The sequence below is a fragment of the Mustela lutreola genome, chromosome 2 (genome assembly GCF_030435805.1).
Source record: "Mustela lutreola isolate mMusLut2 chromosome 2, mMusLut2.pri, whole genome shotgun sequence".
In the NCBI taxonomy this organism is placed as follows: Eukaryota; Metazoa; Chordata; class Mammalia; order Carnivora; family Mustelidae; genus Mustela; species Mustela lutreola.
In genome coordinates, this window is record NC_081291.1 from 98899453 (window position 1) to 98914773 (window position 15321).

The window sequence follows — 15321 nt, forward strand, 5'->3', positions numbered from 1 at the left end:
ACATATGTCATAGCTATCCATGAATATGCTTTATTCTCAGATTGTGGTTTTCTATATTTTTCTGTTATAGAAAACATTCTTGTTCTTATAAATGAGACTGATTGTTGCAATCAGACAAAGTCAAAACCTGGTGTCCTCTTTGGGTCCTGGAATCTTTTGTACGAAAATATTCTCATTCATACAATTCAAAAGTCTGGGGATTACCAAACCATCAGCAAACACGAAAGGTTTTGTTTGATTTGTTTTTAAGGTAGAGAAAAGAGAAGCTGATTTATGGGGTGAAATATGAATAGTTCAGAAGAGGTTACCAAAAAAGTCATGCCTTTCAACCATTAGGTTTTAGCACACCTCTTTCCTAGTAGCAGAGTTTAGAGCTGGGAAGTCAGGGAGCATGTGGAACACTGAGCAACAGTGAGAAAGGGATGCTCTTAGAGAAAGACAGGTGAGGATAGGGCAGTCAGGATCATCTATGATGTCATCACAGGTGCCAAGGGCTGATTCTGTCTTAAAACACTTGCCCTAGAGGGGCCTCCTATATTTTAGGGTACTCCTTGATATTGACATGTGCTGGCAACAGGAAAAATCTGGACATAGTGGATTATCCATATTCCTTCTGCATCTTTCTTTATCACCAAAGGGGGCAGTGTTTGGGTTTCCCAACTAAAACTCTTTAGCAAACAAATAGGGATCTAATTCTTCTCTTACCCGAAAGGATGCATAATGTTCAAATTCTTTTCCAAATATGCTATGTGTATTTTTATTAAAAATCCATATACTGCGGTGCCTGGGTGGCTCAGCTGTTAAGTGTAAGCCTTCGGCTCAGGTCATGATCCCAGCGTTCTGGGATGGAGCCCTGCATCCTGCTCCCTGCTCAGTGGGAAGTCTGCTTCTCCCTCTCACACTCCCCCTGCTTGTGTTCCCTTTCTCGCTGTGTCTCTTTCTGTCAAATAAATAAATAAAATCTTTTTAAAAATCCATATATTATTAGTCACTCAAACTGAGACTCAAAAATATGGCCAGATCTAAAGAACCAACAGAACACTGGGCAGTATCAGATAGCCATACTTATAGGCTTTAGAATTAAATCTCAAGACTGAAATGGCATGGGGCATTTGAACCATTTATACCCCCTGTCCACAGTCAGTTATTATCTTGTTACTCCCACAAACCAAACCAAGTGGAAATGAGTCACCAAGTGCCTGAATTCTGTCCACAGAACATCCACATTAGGCTGAAACTCAGGGTTCAGTGGTCATTTTCCTGAGTCATAGCTGACTTGGCAGCATGAGCTGAAGACAAGAACATGCTGAGTTTCTTCTATAGATTCTGGAATGGACATTTTACCTGGAAAGAGCAGGTTGGTTCTCTCACTTCTGCAAATTTTAATTTGGGTTTTTGTTTTATTTTGTTTTGTTTTTTGGAGCCCACGCACAGTGCTAAGGACTTCTGGACATAGTGCTATGCAGCCTGTGTTTTCAAAATATTCCTATACAGTGGGTAAAAAACATTCCTTATTTTTCTGGAAAACAGAGCACCTGTTTTGGTGAAATGGTAAAACAATGTGAGAGTTAAGACATACACTTCTTCACATATTATCATTCATACCAAGATAGCTTTGCCTCTGATCCCCAGATCTGGTTTAAAAAAAAAAAAATCCTGCAAGTTTCCAAGAACCCTGGACCACTGACCATCTGGAGAGAAGGTTAGATAGAAGTATTCTCTTGACTACCATGTGAGGTGTACCTCCAGCGGCCAGAAGGGCAGAGCTATAAGGAACAAGCCTCACAGTCAACTGAAGGGCATTCTGGGTCAGAATCCTCTCCCAGTTGAGGCCTCTCAGTTGCCCAATTACAGAGGACATCCCCAAGATACGAGGCCCGCTTTTTCTGCTGGTCATGTAATGAGATTTCTCCTGGGCAGTTCCCCTCTCCCTGAAGAACTAAATGAGATTGTTTTGAGCCCTCATCCACTTTGGGAAAGTCTACTGTCCACTCCAAATTTTACATTTTCTCACCCACTGCTGATTCCAACTCCTGGCCCATACTTAAGCCTTGTTCTCTGCTCTGCCCTTCCGGAGCTGTTCTCCTCTATGCACTCAAGTATCAACACAAATACGGAACTCAGCCCTCAGATATTACTTGTTAGAGCAGTTTCAAGTTCACAGAAATATTGAATGGAAAGCAAAGAGAGTTTCACATACTCCCTGCCCCCATACATATGTCGCTTCCCCCACCATCAATGTCCAGCACCAGAGTGCCACATCCATCACAACAGGTGAACCAACACTACATCATTATCACCCAAGGTCCATAGTTTACATTAGTATATACTCTTGGTGTTATACGTTTATGGATTTTGATAAGTATACAATGTCAAGTGTTTACCCATCATCGTTTCATACAAAATAGCTTCACTGCCTTAAAAATCGTCTATGCTCCTTTGATTAATCTTCCCAGAGCTCTGAGCTCCTTGCAATCACTGATCTTTTATTGCCCCAACAGTTTTGCCTTTTCCAGAATGTCATATAGTTGGAATCATACAGAAGCCTTTTCAGATTGGTGCTTTCACTTAGTAATAAAGCATTTAAGGTTCCTCCATGTGTTTTCAAGGCTTGATAGATAACTTTTTTGTGCATTGGATAATATATCATTGTCTGGATATACCAGTTTATTTATCCATTCACCTACTGAAAAATATCTTGTGACTGTCAAATTTGGTCCATTATGAATAAAGCTTTTATAGACATCTGATGCAGATTTTTGTGTGGATGTAAGTTTTCAACTCATTTGGGCAAACTCCAAGGAGCAAAACCACTGGATCTTATGCTAAGAATATGTATATCTGTAAGCAACTGCCAAACTACCTTCTAAAGTGGCTGTACCTTTGCATTTCCACCAGCAATGAGTGAGAGTTGCTGTTGCTCCACATCCTCGTCAGAATTTGGTGTTAGTGTTTTGGATTTTAGCCATTCTAATAAATATGAAGTTATTACCTTGTTGTTTTTTTATAATTTTTTTTAAGATTTTATTTATTTATCAGAGAGAGAGAGGGAGAGAGCAGGCACAGGCAGACAGAATGGCAGGCAGAGGCAGAGGGAGAAGCAGGCTCCCTGCTGAGCAAGGAGCCCCATATTGAACTCGATCCCAGGACGCTGGGATCATGACCCGAGCTGAAGGCAGCTGCTTAACCAACTGAGCCACCCAGGCATCCCTATTACCTTGTTGTTTTAATTTGTAATTCCTTAATGACATTTTTTCCCTATGCTTATTTATCATCCGTGTGTCGTCTTTGATGAGGCACTGTTCAGGTATTTTGCTTATTTTTTCATCAAGCTGTTCATTTTCTTATTGTTGAGTTTTAGGGTCCTAGTAGATTTTGGACAAGAGTCGTTTATCCAGGTAGGTTTTTTGGATATAAAATATTTATTTGAAAATATTTTCCTTTTGCAAATATTTTCTATCTGTGGCTTGTCTTCTCATTATTCTGAGGTTGATAGTTACTTTTAATCTCGATTTTTAGAGATATAATTCTGTCATCTTCTGGTTTCTATTGCTGCAATTGATATCCTGACAATAATTTCTTTCTTTCAAGTTTTTTAAAGGTTTTTCCCTTTATCTGTTGTACTTTGCAATACTACAATGCACCCAGATGTTGATTATTTTACTAACCTTTTGTGGAAATGCTGGGCATCTTTAATATGGGATTAATGCTTTTCATCAATTCTAGAAAATTCCTAGGCAATCACTTACCAAATAGTGTCTTCCTCTCAGTCTCTTTACTCTCTCATTCTGGGACTCCAATTAGATATATGTTGGAGCTTCTCATTCTACACTCCAAGCTTCTTACTGCTGGTTCATGTTTTCTATCCCTTGATTTTTGTCTATTTTTTGCATCAATTTCTCAGTTATATATCTATATATAGTTCTATTTAATTTATTGAATTAGAGCAGCATCGATACTGTGGGAGGGCCTCACAGACAAAGCCTTTTCATCTCCAACTATTTTTGAGGCATGACAACCTGCAGGCCCTTCCAGGCAGTGCCCTCTACCCCTTCTTTATCCTCTACAGAGGGGAACCTGGCTAATCAGGAAAGAAACTCCCTCTGAAGGTAAACAGTGAGTAGAGTGTACATATGGTAGAAAACAAATGGGTCTTGGTACCATGTTGTGGAAATTATCTCACTGGGGTAGATAAGGGAGGAGGACAAGCTCAGGTGAGCCCCTCCTCCATTGCATGGCCCATTTGTGACGTGGGCACCAACCTCCCCGAGAAAACGCCATCCCTACACCCTGCACACTCAGACCCGGGCTGTCCCTCTGTCGTGTGGTGCTCTGGGTCAAGGCTGCACTCCACCATGGCCGTGACTGCCTGCCAGGGCTTGGGGTTCGTCGTTTCGTTGACCGGGATTGCTGGCATCATTGCTGCCACCTGCATGGACCAGTGGAGCACCCAGGACTTGTACAACAACCCAGTGACAGCTGTTTTCAACTACCAAGGGCTGTGGCGCTCCTGCGTCCGTGAGAGCTCAGGCTTTACTGAGTGCCGGGGCTACTTCACCCTACTGGGACTGCCAGGTAAGGTCTGTGCTGTGGGCCGGCAGGGAGATGGAGGCCGCCGCCTGGGGCACCACAGAGGGATGGCTGAGGAATGAGGAGCAGCAGCGACCAACACCAGAGTCAGAACTGGAGTGCAGCAACCTTAGGGAGAGGCTCTTCCTGAGCTGTCAGGGCTGCTGTTTCCCTCACTGGCTAGTGCCCAGTTTTCCCCAAGGGGTCCATCGTTTCACAACTCCTATATGACCAACAGCATGGAGACTCAAGCACACAGAGGAACAGAACTCAAGAGGCCCAACTTTAGCCCCCAATTCCCCCTCTCTGAAATGGGGACTGTGGATCTCATAAACGGAGTTTTATCTCCAGGGCCTTTTATTCCTGGGTCCGGCTTCCAGGAAGCCTGAGCCCGCAGCAACAACAGAAAGGGACAGAGGAAAGAGATTCATACAGAAAAAGAACTGAGTGCCATGGTTCTCTGAGGGGTGCTGAATAGGCCCCTTCTCTGGGCTCTCGGCTCCTGCCCTCCAGAAAATACTGGCCACATGGAGTCAGATTCTGGGTGCTCTCTCTGTACAGGGGCCTTCTGTGGTAAGGGATCTCTGCCATGGAGGCAAGCTGTGTAGCTGTGATTCCCCAGATTGGTATGAACCACACAAGGATTGTGTGTTCGTTGGCTTAGTAGCTTGGTCATTTTAACTTGAAGAAAAATTCAAGTCTCAAGAATAGGTTTTAAAAGTGTTTTTTTTTTTTTTTTTTTAAAAGAGGAAATGTTAGAAGTGTCTTTCACTCATATAACAGAGTAAAACATTGAATAAACTTGTCATTTTTATTTTTTAGTTTTTTGTTCCTTCCGTAAATATACATCAAAGTCTTGAGAGGGACACTGATCCAAGAAGGGCATTGGAGGGAGCACCAGAAATAGAAAACAGGGCTTTCCCCTCCAGGAACTTGCCATCTGACTGTAGGGTCAAGGCTTAGAAATGCACAGAAGGTAACAAGTAAAGACTTAAGTCACACAGTGAATCATTCTTTTATACACTCCACACCTACTGATGGAGAGCTCACTGCAACCTCAAGATTCTTGGGGCTAGCACCCTTGAAATGATGAAAGTGCACCCCAGGCTGGGTATGGCCGGGTGACAAGTGAGGCCAGAGGGCCAGTGCTGCAGAGATGAAAGGAGTATGGAACTGCTCAGAAAAGGCTCCACTGAGGAAGAAAAACCATAAGTGAGCCTGGAAAGGCAGGTAGGGTTTGGAAAGGGCAGGGACATGGAAGGAAAAGCAACATGAGCAAAGACATGAGGGTGCTACCCCTCAAGTATGACTTGGGGGAAAACTGAAGAGTGACCTTGGCTGGAGAAGAGGGTTCGTGTGGGCACAATCATAGAAGGCAGTGAATGTTCTCTTCAGAGGTGGGGACTGGGTATAAACAAGCAGACAAGAGTCAGATCAGTGGGTGACCAACTGCAGATTCAGTGGGGTTTCTCTCCACGAGGGACTAGAGCAAAGATGAGCCTCTCCCACATCCTTGTATCCTGCTGACGCAGGCTTAGCTCTGAGACTCCCTCACCTCAAATGCAAAAGTTCCGTCTCTCCAGAGACAAGCACCTGCGTCCACGCAGAGCTAGAGGCCTTGGTGGAGGGACTCAGCCGCACAGAGCGCCCATCTGAGGTATTCATACGGTTCCACAAAGGGAGGATAAAAATGGTGGCTCATGTACTAGGACTTGAGTAAACAACTGGCTTGCAACATTTTGTGTAACCTCTGCAAACTTCCCTGTGAGCTTGGGGCTATTATTATCACCCTTTTAGGAACAAGAAAAATGAGTTTGAGTGACTTGCCCAAGGTCAAATACAGCTGGAGACAGGGCTCAGACCCTGTTGTGCCTTCACCTAAGCCTCAGAGGTTTGCCCTAATATGAAGACCTGAGACTCGCGGGCTCCAAACAGAAATCTCACCTCACCCAAAGCAAAAGCCCCCAGTGCAAAGGGGTCTTCCTAGCCTCACCTCTTGCCAAAGCCTGGTGCCCCAGCCCCACACAGACTTCTCCTTGGGCAGCTGTCCTGGACTAACAACAGCTGTAAACACGCCCCATGTGTATTTTACAGATGGAGTCTGAGAGGGGCAGAGCAGCTCGCCCAAGCTCACAGAGCTAAAATTGGGCCAGACCGAAACTGCCCTTTAGGCCTTCTCTCAGAAGCTTCGAGTGTGTGTGTGTGCGCACACGCATATATAAGTCCTGTCAGTAGATAGTTTTTATAAAGAATTTTATAGGAATCCCTTTTAAAGGAAAAAAAAAAAATTCTTACAGACCCTCAATGTTCACTTAAATCATACTTATTTTAATGTTACTTTTAACGCATCCAAGTAGAACAATAGATTTAAATTCCCAATGCATGTAAGTCTTCTACAAGTACAAAGGACACATTTGCAAATGTAATATAAATAACACTGAAAAGCTAATCAATCCAAAGTTCAAAATTTGTTTGGTGTTAGGGATAGTGTTCATTTGCATTTGGATTTTAACAAAGATACAGCCTCCAGGCCATTGCTGCATTTTATTTATTTCAGTGTTTCAACTTCAGTATCATTAACAGAGATTCTCTACTTGTGTAGGTTCGTTTTACAAAATGGTGTTAGTAAGTTTGAGGTACTCACCTCTCACACTCAAGCACAACCCTGTCATTCCTGTGGTAATGAGGTTTCTGAGTATCAATGGCTCTCTGCAGTGGTCTTGTTTATTTGAAGTAATGTTGTATTGAAATGTGGGTCTAAAATTATCAACCCAATTATTTCTGGAATTGGGAAGGGAACGTTCTCTGCTATATATTTACTACCACTGATTGCTGCTATCATGTATGTGCAAGGACCCGGCAAGGCAATGCTTGCAGGAGAAGCTGGTGTGGTGTGGACCCCAAGGCACAGGTGCCCTAGCTTGGAGCATCAGTACCACAAAGCGAGGAGAGGTTCCCCTGACTGTATTTTCTGTTTGAGCAAGAATGAACCCTTTGTTCACATAGCAGTTGAGAATATTTAATTGTCTTCTGGTATAAACATGATAATTACCACCAACACAAACATGAACCCTAAGAGCCAGCCTGAGGATCTGGAATGTACTTGTTTTAATGTCCTTTTCGTTGTCACTGAGATAAAAGTACAGAATTTTTAAATGTCCACTGAGACGCTGCACACCCCAAAATGCAAGCACAGACTCAGGCTCAGAGGGAAGAAGTCAGGCCCAATCAAAGCTTCCAGAGAAACTTGAGGCATAGGACTGGTAGTCAACCTTCCTAGATAAAATCATTTCACTAGCCACATAACTGGAAGCTAGCCTGTCCTGGGCTGATCGGGTTTGGACAAGTGTCCCTCTTGGAGTGAAAAAGAAGCTTTACTGAGAAAAAGTTAAGTCTTAATTAAATGCAAATATATACTACAGTTTCCTAGATAATAGTATTATAAAGATATGAATTTTTGAAAATGGGAATTTGTCCCTAATTAATGTATAATAATAAATCCTTTATTATTTTACTATTATTATTAGTAATAAATTTATTGAGACCTAACTATGTATAGGTATTTGTTTAATAAATTAGCATATGTTAATGTGCATAAATTACATAATTATATACATTTACATAAGTTACTTATGCATACTTAAATTTTCACAGCAACACTATGATGTTAAGTAGTAAGATTATCTCCATTTTATAGATGAAGAAACTGAAGCACAGAAAAATTAAAGAATTTGCCTGATGATACTGTAATAGTAAGTGATAGGGGAAGATTCAAACCCAGGCAGACTTCCTCCAGAACCTAAGCTACATACCAAGAATTCTAATCAAAATGTCACTGAGAGTTTTCCTTCAGGAACTTGACAGAGTTGTTTATCTATAAGAAGAGGCAGAGGAAATTAACTTTTAATAGTTTTCTTACAGAATAAAATGAAAATAGTGGGCTAACTCCACTGGATATTTAACCAAATTTTAAAGTTGTGGTAATTTGGCCCAAAGATGGACAGAAAGGTATATGGAACAAAATCTAAAATTAAAAACACATATATGTGAATTTCATATAGAGAGGGTTTACAAAGCCATGGAGAGAGGAAAGTTTATTCAATAAAGAAATTGCAGAAATTATTGATTAGCTTTTTTGAGGGATAAAACCAAAATAAATACCAAACCAGATTCCAGATTAAGTAATGTAAAAACAAAAAAATACTTTTAAATCTTCTAAAATTCTAAAGTAATTCTAATATTGTTTTCTTCCTCTAAATAGAAAATATACTCCTAAGCATAGAAATGATAAAGGAAATGCAAAAGCAAACTCATCTAACTACATTATTCAACAAATATTTATTAAGCACATATTATGCACCAGGTACTATGAAGCAATAAATAGAATATGTAAAACCATGAAAAAATTTAAAAAGCAAATAATCAATGAGAAAATATCTTTTTAGTAATTATAGCAGTACTATATGTTGACTAATTGAACATAATAAAAAATAAATAAATAAATAATGGTATATTAAGATCTTAAACAGAAAATTTATTCAATAAATCAATAGGCAAAGTCCTAAAATTCCAGTAAATAAATGAGAAAGGCGTATAATCTGACAATTCAGGAAAAGGAAAAGTAATAGATTTTCATAAGCATTAGGTTTTTTTAAAGTTTCAAACTCATTAGTAATCAAAATAATGCAAATTAAAACAAATGATTGTGTATAACTTACCAAATTCACAAATTAGATAAGGGTGCAATGAGACAAGATCTTTCAAATACTGCTGCTAGAATAAAATTCATAGGAAAAAATCTGGTTCTATATAAAAAAGATTTTTTAAAAACTTCATGCCCTTTGACATCTTAATTCTACTCCTAGGAATCTATTCTAACTGATTTAATCAGAAATGCTGGCAAATCGTTTTGCAAGGATGTTCATCATAACATTGTTTCACACACACACACACACAACTTGGGGAGGGGTATAATCCAACTGCATAGGAATAGGTGCTGTTTAGGTGAATAATAGCACCTCTATGTAACAGAATATTAATCTGCTAGTACTAAAATACTACCTTGCTCATATTGAAATAAATGTTTAATATTACACACATTCAGTGATGTTTACAAAGAGCTTTAATTGTCTATGTATGCAATTAAGTTAGAAGAGCAAAACATCAAGTCATATAATCTCTTAATCATGTGAAAATACATATACAGAGAAAGGATAAAAAGGAAATAAGCCAAATAGTTTCCCTAGTATTTAAAATTATGAGTGACTTGGTAAAATTTCCTCTACTTCCAAATTTTCAATTATGAGCACCAAAAAATCTATTCTAATCCCTAATCAGAAATTAGGGATACACCATGTGGTAATATTTTTTTAAAAAGAAATTAACAGACATATCAGTGATTTGTCTTGCTAGTATATTCATTCTACTCCTCCTGTATTCCTAGCTGTGATATTTTATGTTGCTATTCAATCACCATATTTTCCTAATTACCACAGAAGACATTTTACATATTATTATTCCTAAAATGATGTAAGGAAAGGGTGGGAGAAATTCTTTTCTCCAATATCAGTAAAATAATATGAACTGCTGAACATTTATGACCCCAAATGGCACTACCAGACCACATTTAAACCTGAATATAGGGATGGTTTCCCTGAAGAAATCAGCAAAAAATTTTCCTCCATTTTAAAGATTATTGAACAAAGTTATACCAACCCCATTATTGTTAAACAGAATTAGACCATGAATTATTATTATTACATATTATTATAATCACACCATGAGTTGTTATTATTATTAGAGATACATTTAATGTATTTTAACAAAGCCTCTCTCATGAGCGAGGAACCCTCTGTGGACCCCCATTCACTCTTAAGCAGTTACCCTTAAAGCCATGGTCCATTCATTTTATAGCCACCAGGAAGTGACAGATTCCATCTTCCAGATGTTTTTAAGTCTATCAATATTTATTTTACATTTAAAAAGTACATAGACTTACATTTTTTTAAAAAATATGGAGATGGGGTGCCTGGGTGGCTCAGTGGGTTTAAAGCCTCTGCCTTCAGCTCAGGTCATATGATCCCAGGGTCCTGGGATCAAGCTCTCTGCTCAGCAGGGAGTCTGCTTCCCTCTCTCTCTTTGCCTGCCTCTCTGCCTGCTTGTGATCTCTGTCTGTCAAATAAATAAATAAAATATTTTTTTAAAATATGGAGACTTACATTTTCTCTATATTCGTTCAGTATTCTACTAGATAGAAGTAGCTTTAGTTTATCCTTTAAAATTAATTTTTCCTTCTAAAAAATGAAGTCACTGTCACCATTTCAGACGAGATCGGGCGTGTTCAGGGTGGTATGGCCATAGACTGTCACCATTTCAAACAAGAAAGAAAGCTAATTCATTATTACCTGAATAATGTTTTTCCCCAGGTCTTATAATTTTGCCTAAAGTATTTGCATAGGGAAGGGGGAGGGAAACAGCAATGAGCGAGAATAGGGAACTTGTAATAACCTATTTCTTTTGTTGTTGTTGTTGTTGTTGTTGTTGTTTTCCATCTACTATTTCAGTGGCATTATAGTCAAGATATGGGGTGGGTGTTAGACGAAGGTCAAAAAAAGAACAACTGGAAACCAAGCTCTTTATGAATAAAAATACTGCTTCTTGGTTGAAACAAGAGCAAAATGGACTCTCTCCATAGAAACAGTGGCAGAATCATTCTTGAACTATTCCAGTACTTTCCAATCGAATTGGTCAATCCCCATCCAGGACCAGATACTAGAGGCCCTTTTTCTAGTTGCTTCCTCCTTACCTTTTGTACTTGGCCTTGTAACTCAGTTCAGGGAAAACGGACACCAATGCTGGTTCACCAAAAGGGATGTAACTCCTGCTTACTCTCTCTTTTTGAGTTTTCTGGCTCATGATTCACTCTCTACACTGGTCACAGAACCTAGAGCAAGATAAGCACTTGAGGGGAGTGTGGTGTCTATTCAAACTAGGGGGGAGACCATCCATATTTGCTTTCTGTGTTTGCTGAGGAGAAAAAAGGAATGGGAGCAGTGGCTGGGTGTACTCAAGATAACATTGAAATGTCCAGATGCAAAGGCTTATTTCCTGGAGAACTTGTACAGGCTAGAGATTGGTATGTTGGATGTGTTTCCAGGCCTGGAAATCCAGAGCTGGGGAAGCTGTAATTATAATGGTTCAGGGGGTGCCTGGGTGGCTCAGTCAGTTAAGTGTCTGACTCTTGGTTTCAGCTCTTGGTTTCAGGTTTTGATCTCAGGGTCGTGAGTTCAATCCCCATGTTGACTCCATGCTGGGTGGAGAGAACCAACTTTAAAAAAAAAAAAAGATGGTTCTGAATTCAGAGGCAAGACACACATGACCCCAAGAAATTAGCAGGTCAGTCAATTCTCTTACAAAATCGAGCTGGGTAGGAAAAATGCAATGGCTAATTTCTGGCCAGGTCTCTTTTTTGTAATTATATAATTCCTGATATTTTGACCAATTATAGTGAAAACTTTTCTGCAAAATGTTGAAGACAAGAGTGTGAGATCTTAAAGGGCACTGAAGTATTCTACTTTAATATGCAAATGTTACAGACGAAAAAACCATGACCTGCAGATGCTGAGCAGTTTGCCCCAAATCATCTAGCATACAGCATGTTAGTGACAGTGTTAGGCGCAGATCCCAGGGCTCTCAGTAACCAGATCAAGCACTTGGGCCCAGCCAGCCCTGAGCCCTTCTCTGGCCTTTCTAGAACCTTCTGTGTCTGCCATGTAGTCTCCATGTGGTTCTCATGGTGTGAATGAAAGTGTGACATGGAGGTCAGCTGGACCCCTCGCTGACCTCCCTATTTCCAATACCTGTAAAACAAAAGCAAATCTCTAGGATTTGCCTTCCTTTTCTCAAAAGTGGGGACACCTTGCCTGCCTCTGCCACTCCACATAGAAATGGAGAAAGAATATTAGAAGTAGGGACTGGAGCTCAATCCTTGCTGACTTTAATGCATGTGTGATCCAAGGCACTTGAACAAGTTCTTCAATCTATTCCTACTTCACTTGCCTCAAAATAGATATGAGTTGGGATAATAATACCTACTCTACCCATTTCTGTAAGAGCAAAATGGAAAGATGTGCATGGGAAGTAGTTTATGAGCTGTGAGGAGAAAATGTGGAAGTCTGATTCAAGGTACAGTCTCCCGGGCCTTTGTTTTAAGTGAGGTCAGCCAAAGTGGTTTCCTGTGACGAACAGAGCCTCAAGGAAAAGCTTGTAGGGGTGCTGGACTCATCAACTTTCTCCCCAGGTGGTGGCCAGTGAGCTTAAGGGACAGAGCCAGAGCCAGGGACCCGGAAGAGGCTGGCACGGCCTTTGCGCAAGGTGTCCATTCGGACGTCTCAGCTCTCAAACCAGCTGGGCCTGCGCAGCTCGACAGGACAAGTGCCTCTTGGGGCTGCTACCCTAACAAATGAAAAAATAATGCCCTTGAACCAAGAGTGAAACTGAACTATCTAAGGAAAACACTGTGAGCAAATACCAAGAGCTTAGGGAAACCATCTGATTAGGGCAGCCAGGCTCAGGAGCACTGCCCGCCCGCCCACACCCGGCTCAGGAGGAAGGCGCAGCTCGTCCTGAGCAGGTGATCGGAGGGTGCGCGGGCTAAGGCCATGTCCACCACCACATGCCAAGTCGTGGGCTTCCTCCTGTCCCTCCTGGGCCTGGCCGGCTGCATCGCTGCCACGGGGATGGACATGTGGAGCACCCAGGACCTGTATGACAACCCCGTCACCTCTGTGTTCCAGTACGAGGGGCTCTGGCGGAGCTGCGTGAGGCAGAGCTCAGGGTTCACCGAGTGCCGGCCCTACTTCACCATCCTAGGCCTTCCAGGTAGGCCGGGCGGGGGACCGGCTGGTGAGGGCCGGGCAGGGACTGATCCGCGCTCCATGCAGCACCAGGAGTGACCCTTGAAGCCTTGGCTCGGAATAAAAGGTGTGAATAAGAGAAGTTGGCCTCGTGACAGAGAGGGCTAGATCATATGGGAGAAAATTTGGAGAATTCATACTCAAGTCAAAGGAAGTACAGGGCATGAAGAAAAGGGATCTGTTCTTAGGGCATGCTTGGGATACTAGCATAATGGTCTTCAAAGGAGGAAATCATGGGTATGTATGTGCCTCTGACTTGCTCTTGCCTGTACAGACACGGAAGCAAGGAAGTAGGACGGTGAATATTTTCTTCTAGCCAAAAAATGTTGACTGAGAGCTCACTTCCTTTCATTTTCAGTTCAATTCAATTTTTCTTTGAAAAGTTGGAGTCTCGGGGTGCCTGGGTGGCTCAGTGGGTTAAAGCCACTACCTTCAGCTCAGGTCATGATCCCAGGGTCCTGGGGATCGAGCCTGCCTCGGGCTCTCTGATCAGCGGGGAGCCTGCTTTCCCTCCTCCCTACCTGCTTCTCTGCCTGCTTGTGATCCCTGTCTGTCAAATAAATAAATAAAATCTTTAAAAAAGAAAAGAAAAGAAAAGTTGGAGTCTCTGTGAGTGCCAGAAAATATATATTGCCATTCAATTATAAATACCCCTTTTCTTGCTTTGCATTGAGAAGTTCTAGTATGCACTCCTAAAAAACAACATATGCCAGAATATTATAAAGTTATAATTAAAATAATCTCACAATATAAATACAATTATAAATGTGACATCTTTTCACCCCTGAAGATGAAGTACGTTAAACCCCTACTTTTAATACAGATTATTATTTCAAACGTGCTCATAGGAACTTTGCATTCTAGATATCCTGGGATCTACTTGTATTTAAAGAAAGAAGGTGGGCAAAAAGAAAATAAAAGGCCATTCTGACTAGCGGCTCCAAGGAATGGCCAAAGATATGAGTTTGGTGAGGAAATGTTAGGTTTGCCACTCTGAAACAAGCACCTTGTAAGCAGGTAGGTGGAAATAAATTTTCACGACACTACCTATACAGCACTTGAAATTGAATTATGAAAAGCAATGCAACTAATGTGTCTTCATTTTTGGAAAGAAATAGAAGATGTGTAACAGAGTAGAATTGGAATAATTGCTGCATTTTGAAAGCCACTTTTTTAAAAAATTTTATTTATTTATTTGACACAGAGAGAGAGAGAGAAGAGAGAAAGTACAAGCAGGGGGAGCAACAAAGGGAGAAGGAGAAGCAGGCTCCCTGCCTAGTAGGTAGCTGGAAACAGGACTCAATCCCAGGACTCTGGGATCATGACCTGGGCTGAAAGCAGAAACTTAACCGACTGAGCTACCCAGGCACCTCTGGAAGTCACTAGCACTGCAGGTCCAGCAGGATCACCAACTGAGACCTGCTTAGGGAAACAAGGCAGGTAGGACCTGGCCGCAGGGCAGATAGCCACAGAGGAGGTATTATACTGTGGTGCGAGGGGAGAGGTCAGAAGGCAGACGGTACAAACATGGATTGCTGAGCTGTTAGCCTCACCTTATTTTAACTATTAAGGGAAGGAAAAAGATGGACCTCATACTCAAAATTAAGGGATGACATCCTATGACTTCATACTGAAAAACCTCGAACCAGGGCCTCACAGAATTACCAGCCTCTCTCTCATTCTGTTTCTTTTCCACTCATGGAGCCCCACACCATCCTCCCTCATCATGCCCTCTGATCAGCCCCTGTCCTTCTTGCCTCTTTCATCTCTCCTCCTTACTTAGGCTTATATTCTTTTCTCCTAGAAGATCTCATGATTCTGATCATTCTCAAATTCT

At 41.3% G+C, this 15321-nt stretch overlaps 1 protein-coding gene across 2 annotated transcripts in view; it reads left to right on the forward strand.

Moving 5' to 3' along the window:
• The first annotated feature begins 4310 nt into the window (after window positions 1-4310).
• CLDN18 (claudin 18) overlaps window positions 4311-15321 on the forward strand; it is a 28424-nt gene continuing 17413 nt past the window's right edge. The window contains exon 1 of one of the 2 annotated variants that reach the window (XM_059162706.1): window positions 4311-4575. In XM_059162706.1, the coding sequence (XP_059018689.1) occupies window positions 4356-4575 (220 nt within the window). In that variant the 5' untranslated portion in view covers window positions 4311-4355. Of the gene's footprint in view, window positions 4576-13084; window positions 13450-15321 lie in introns of those variants that run through there. The other variant, XM_059162705.1, reaches the window with a different exon arrangement.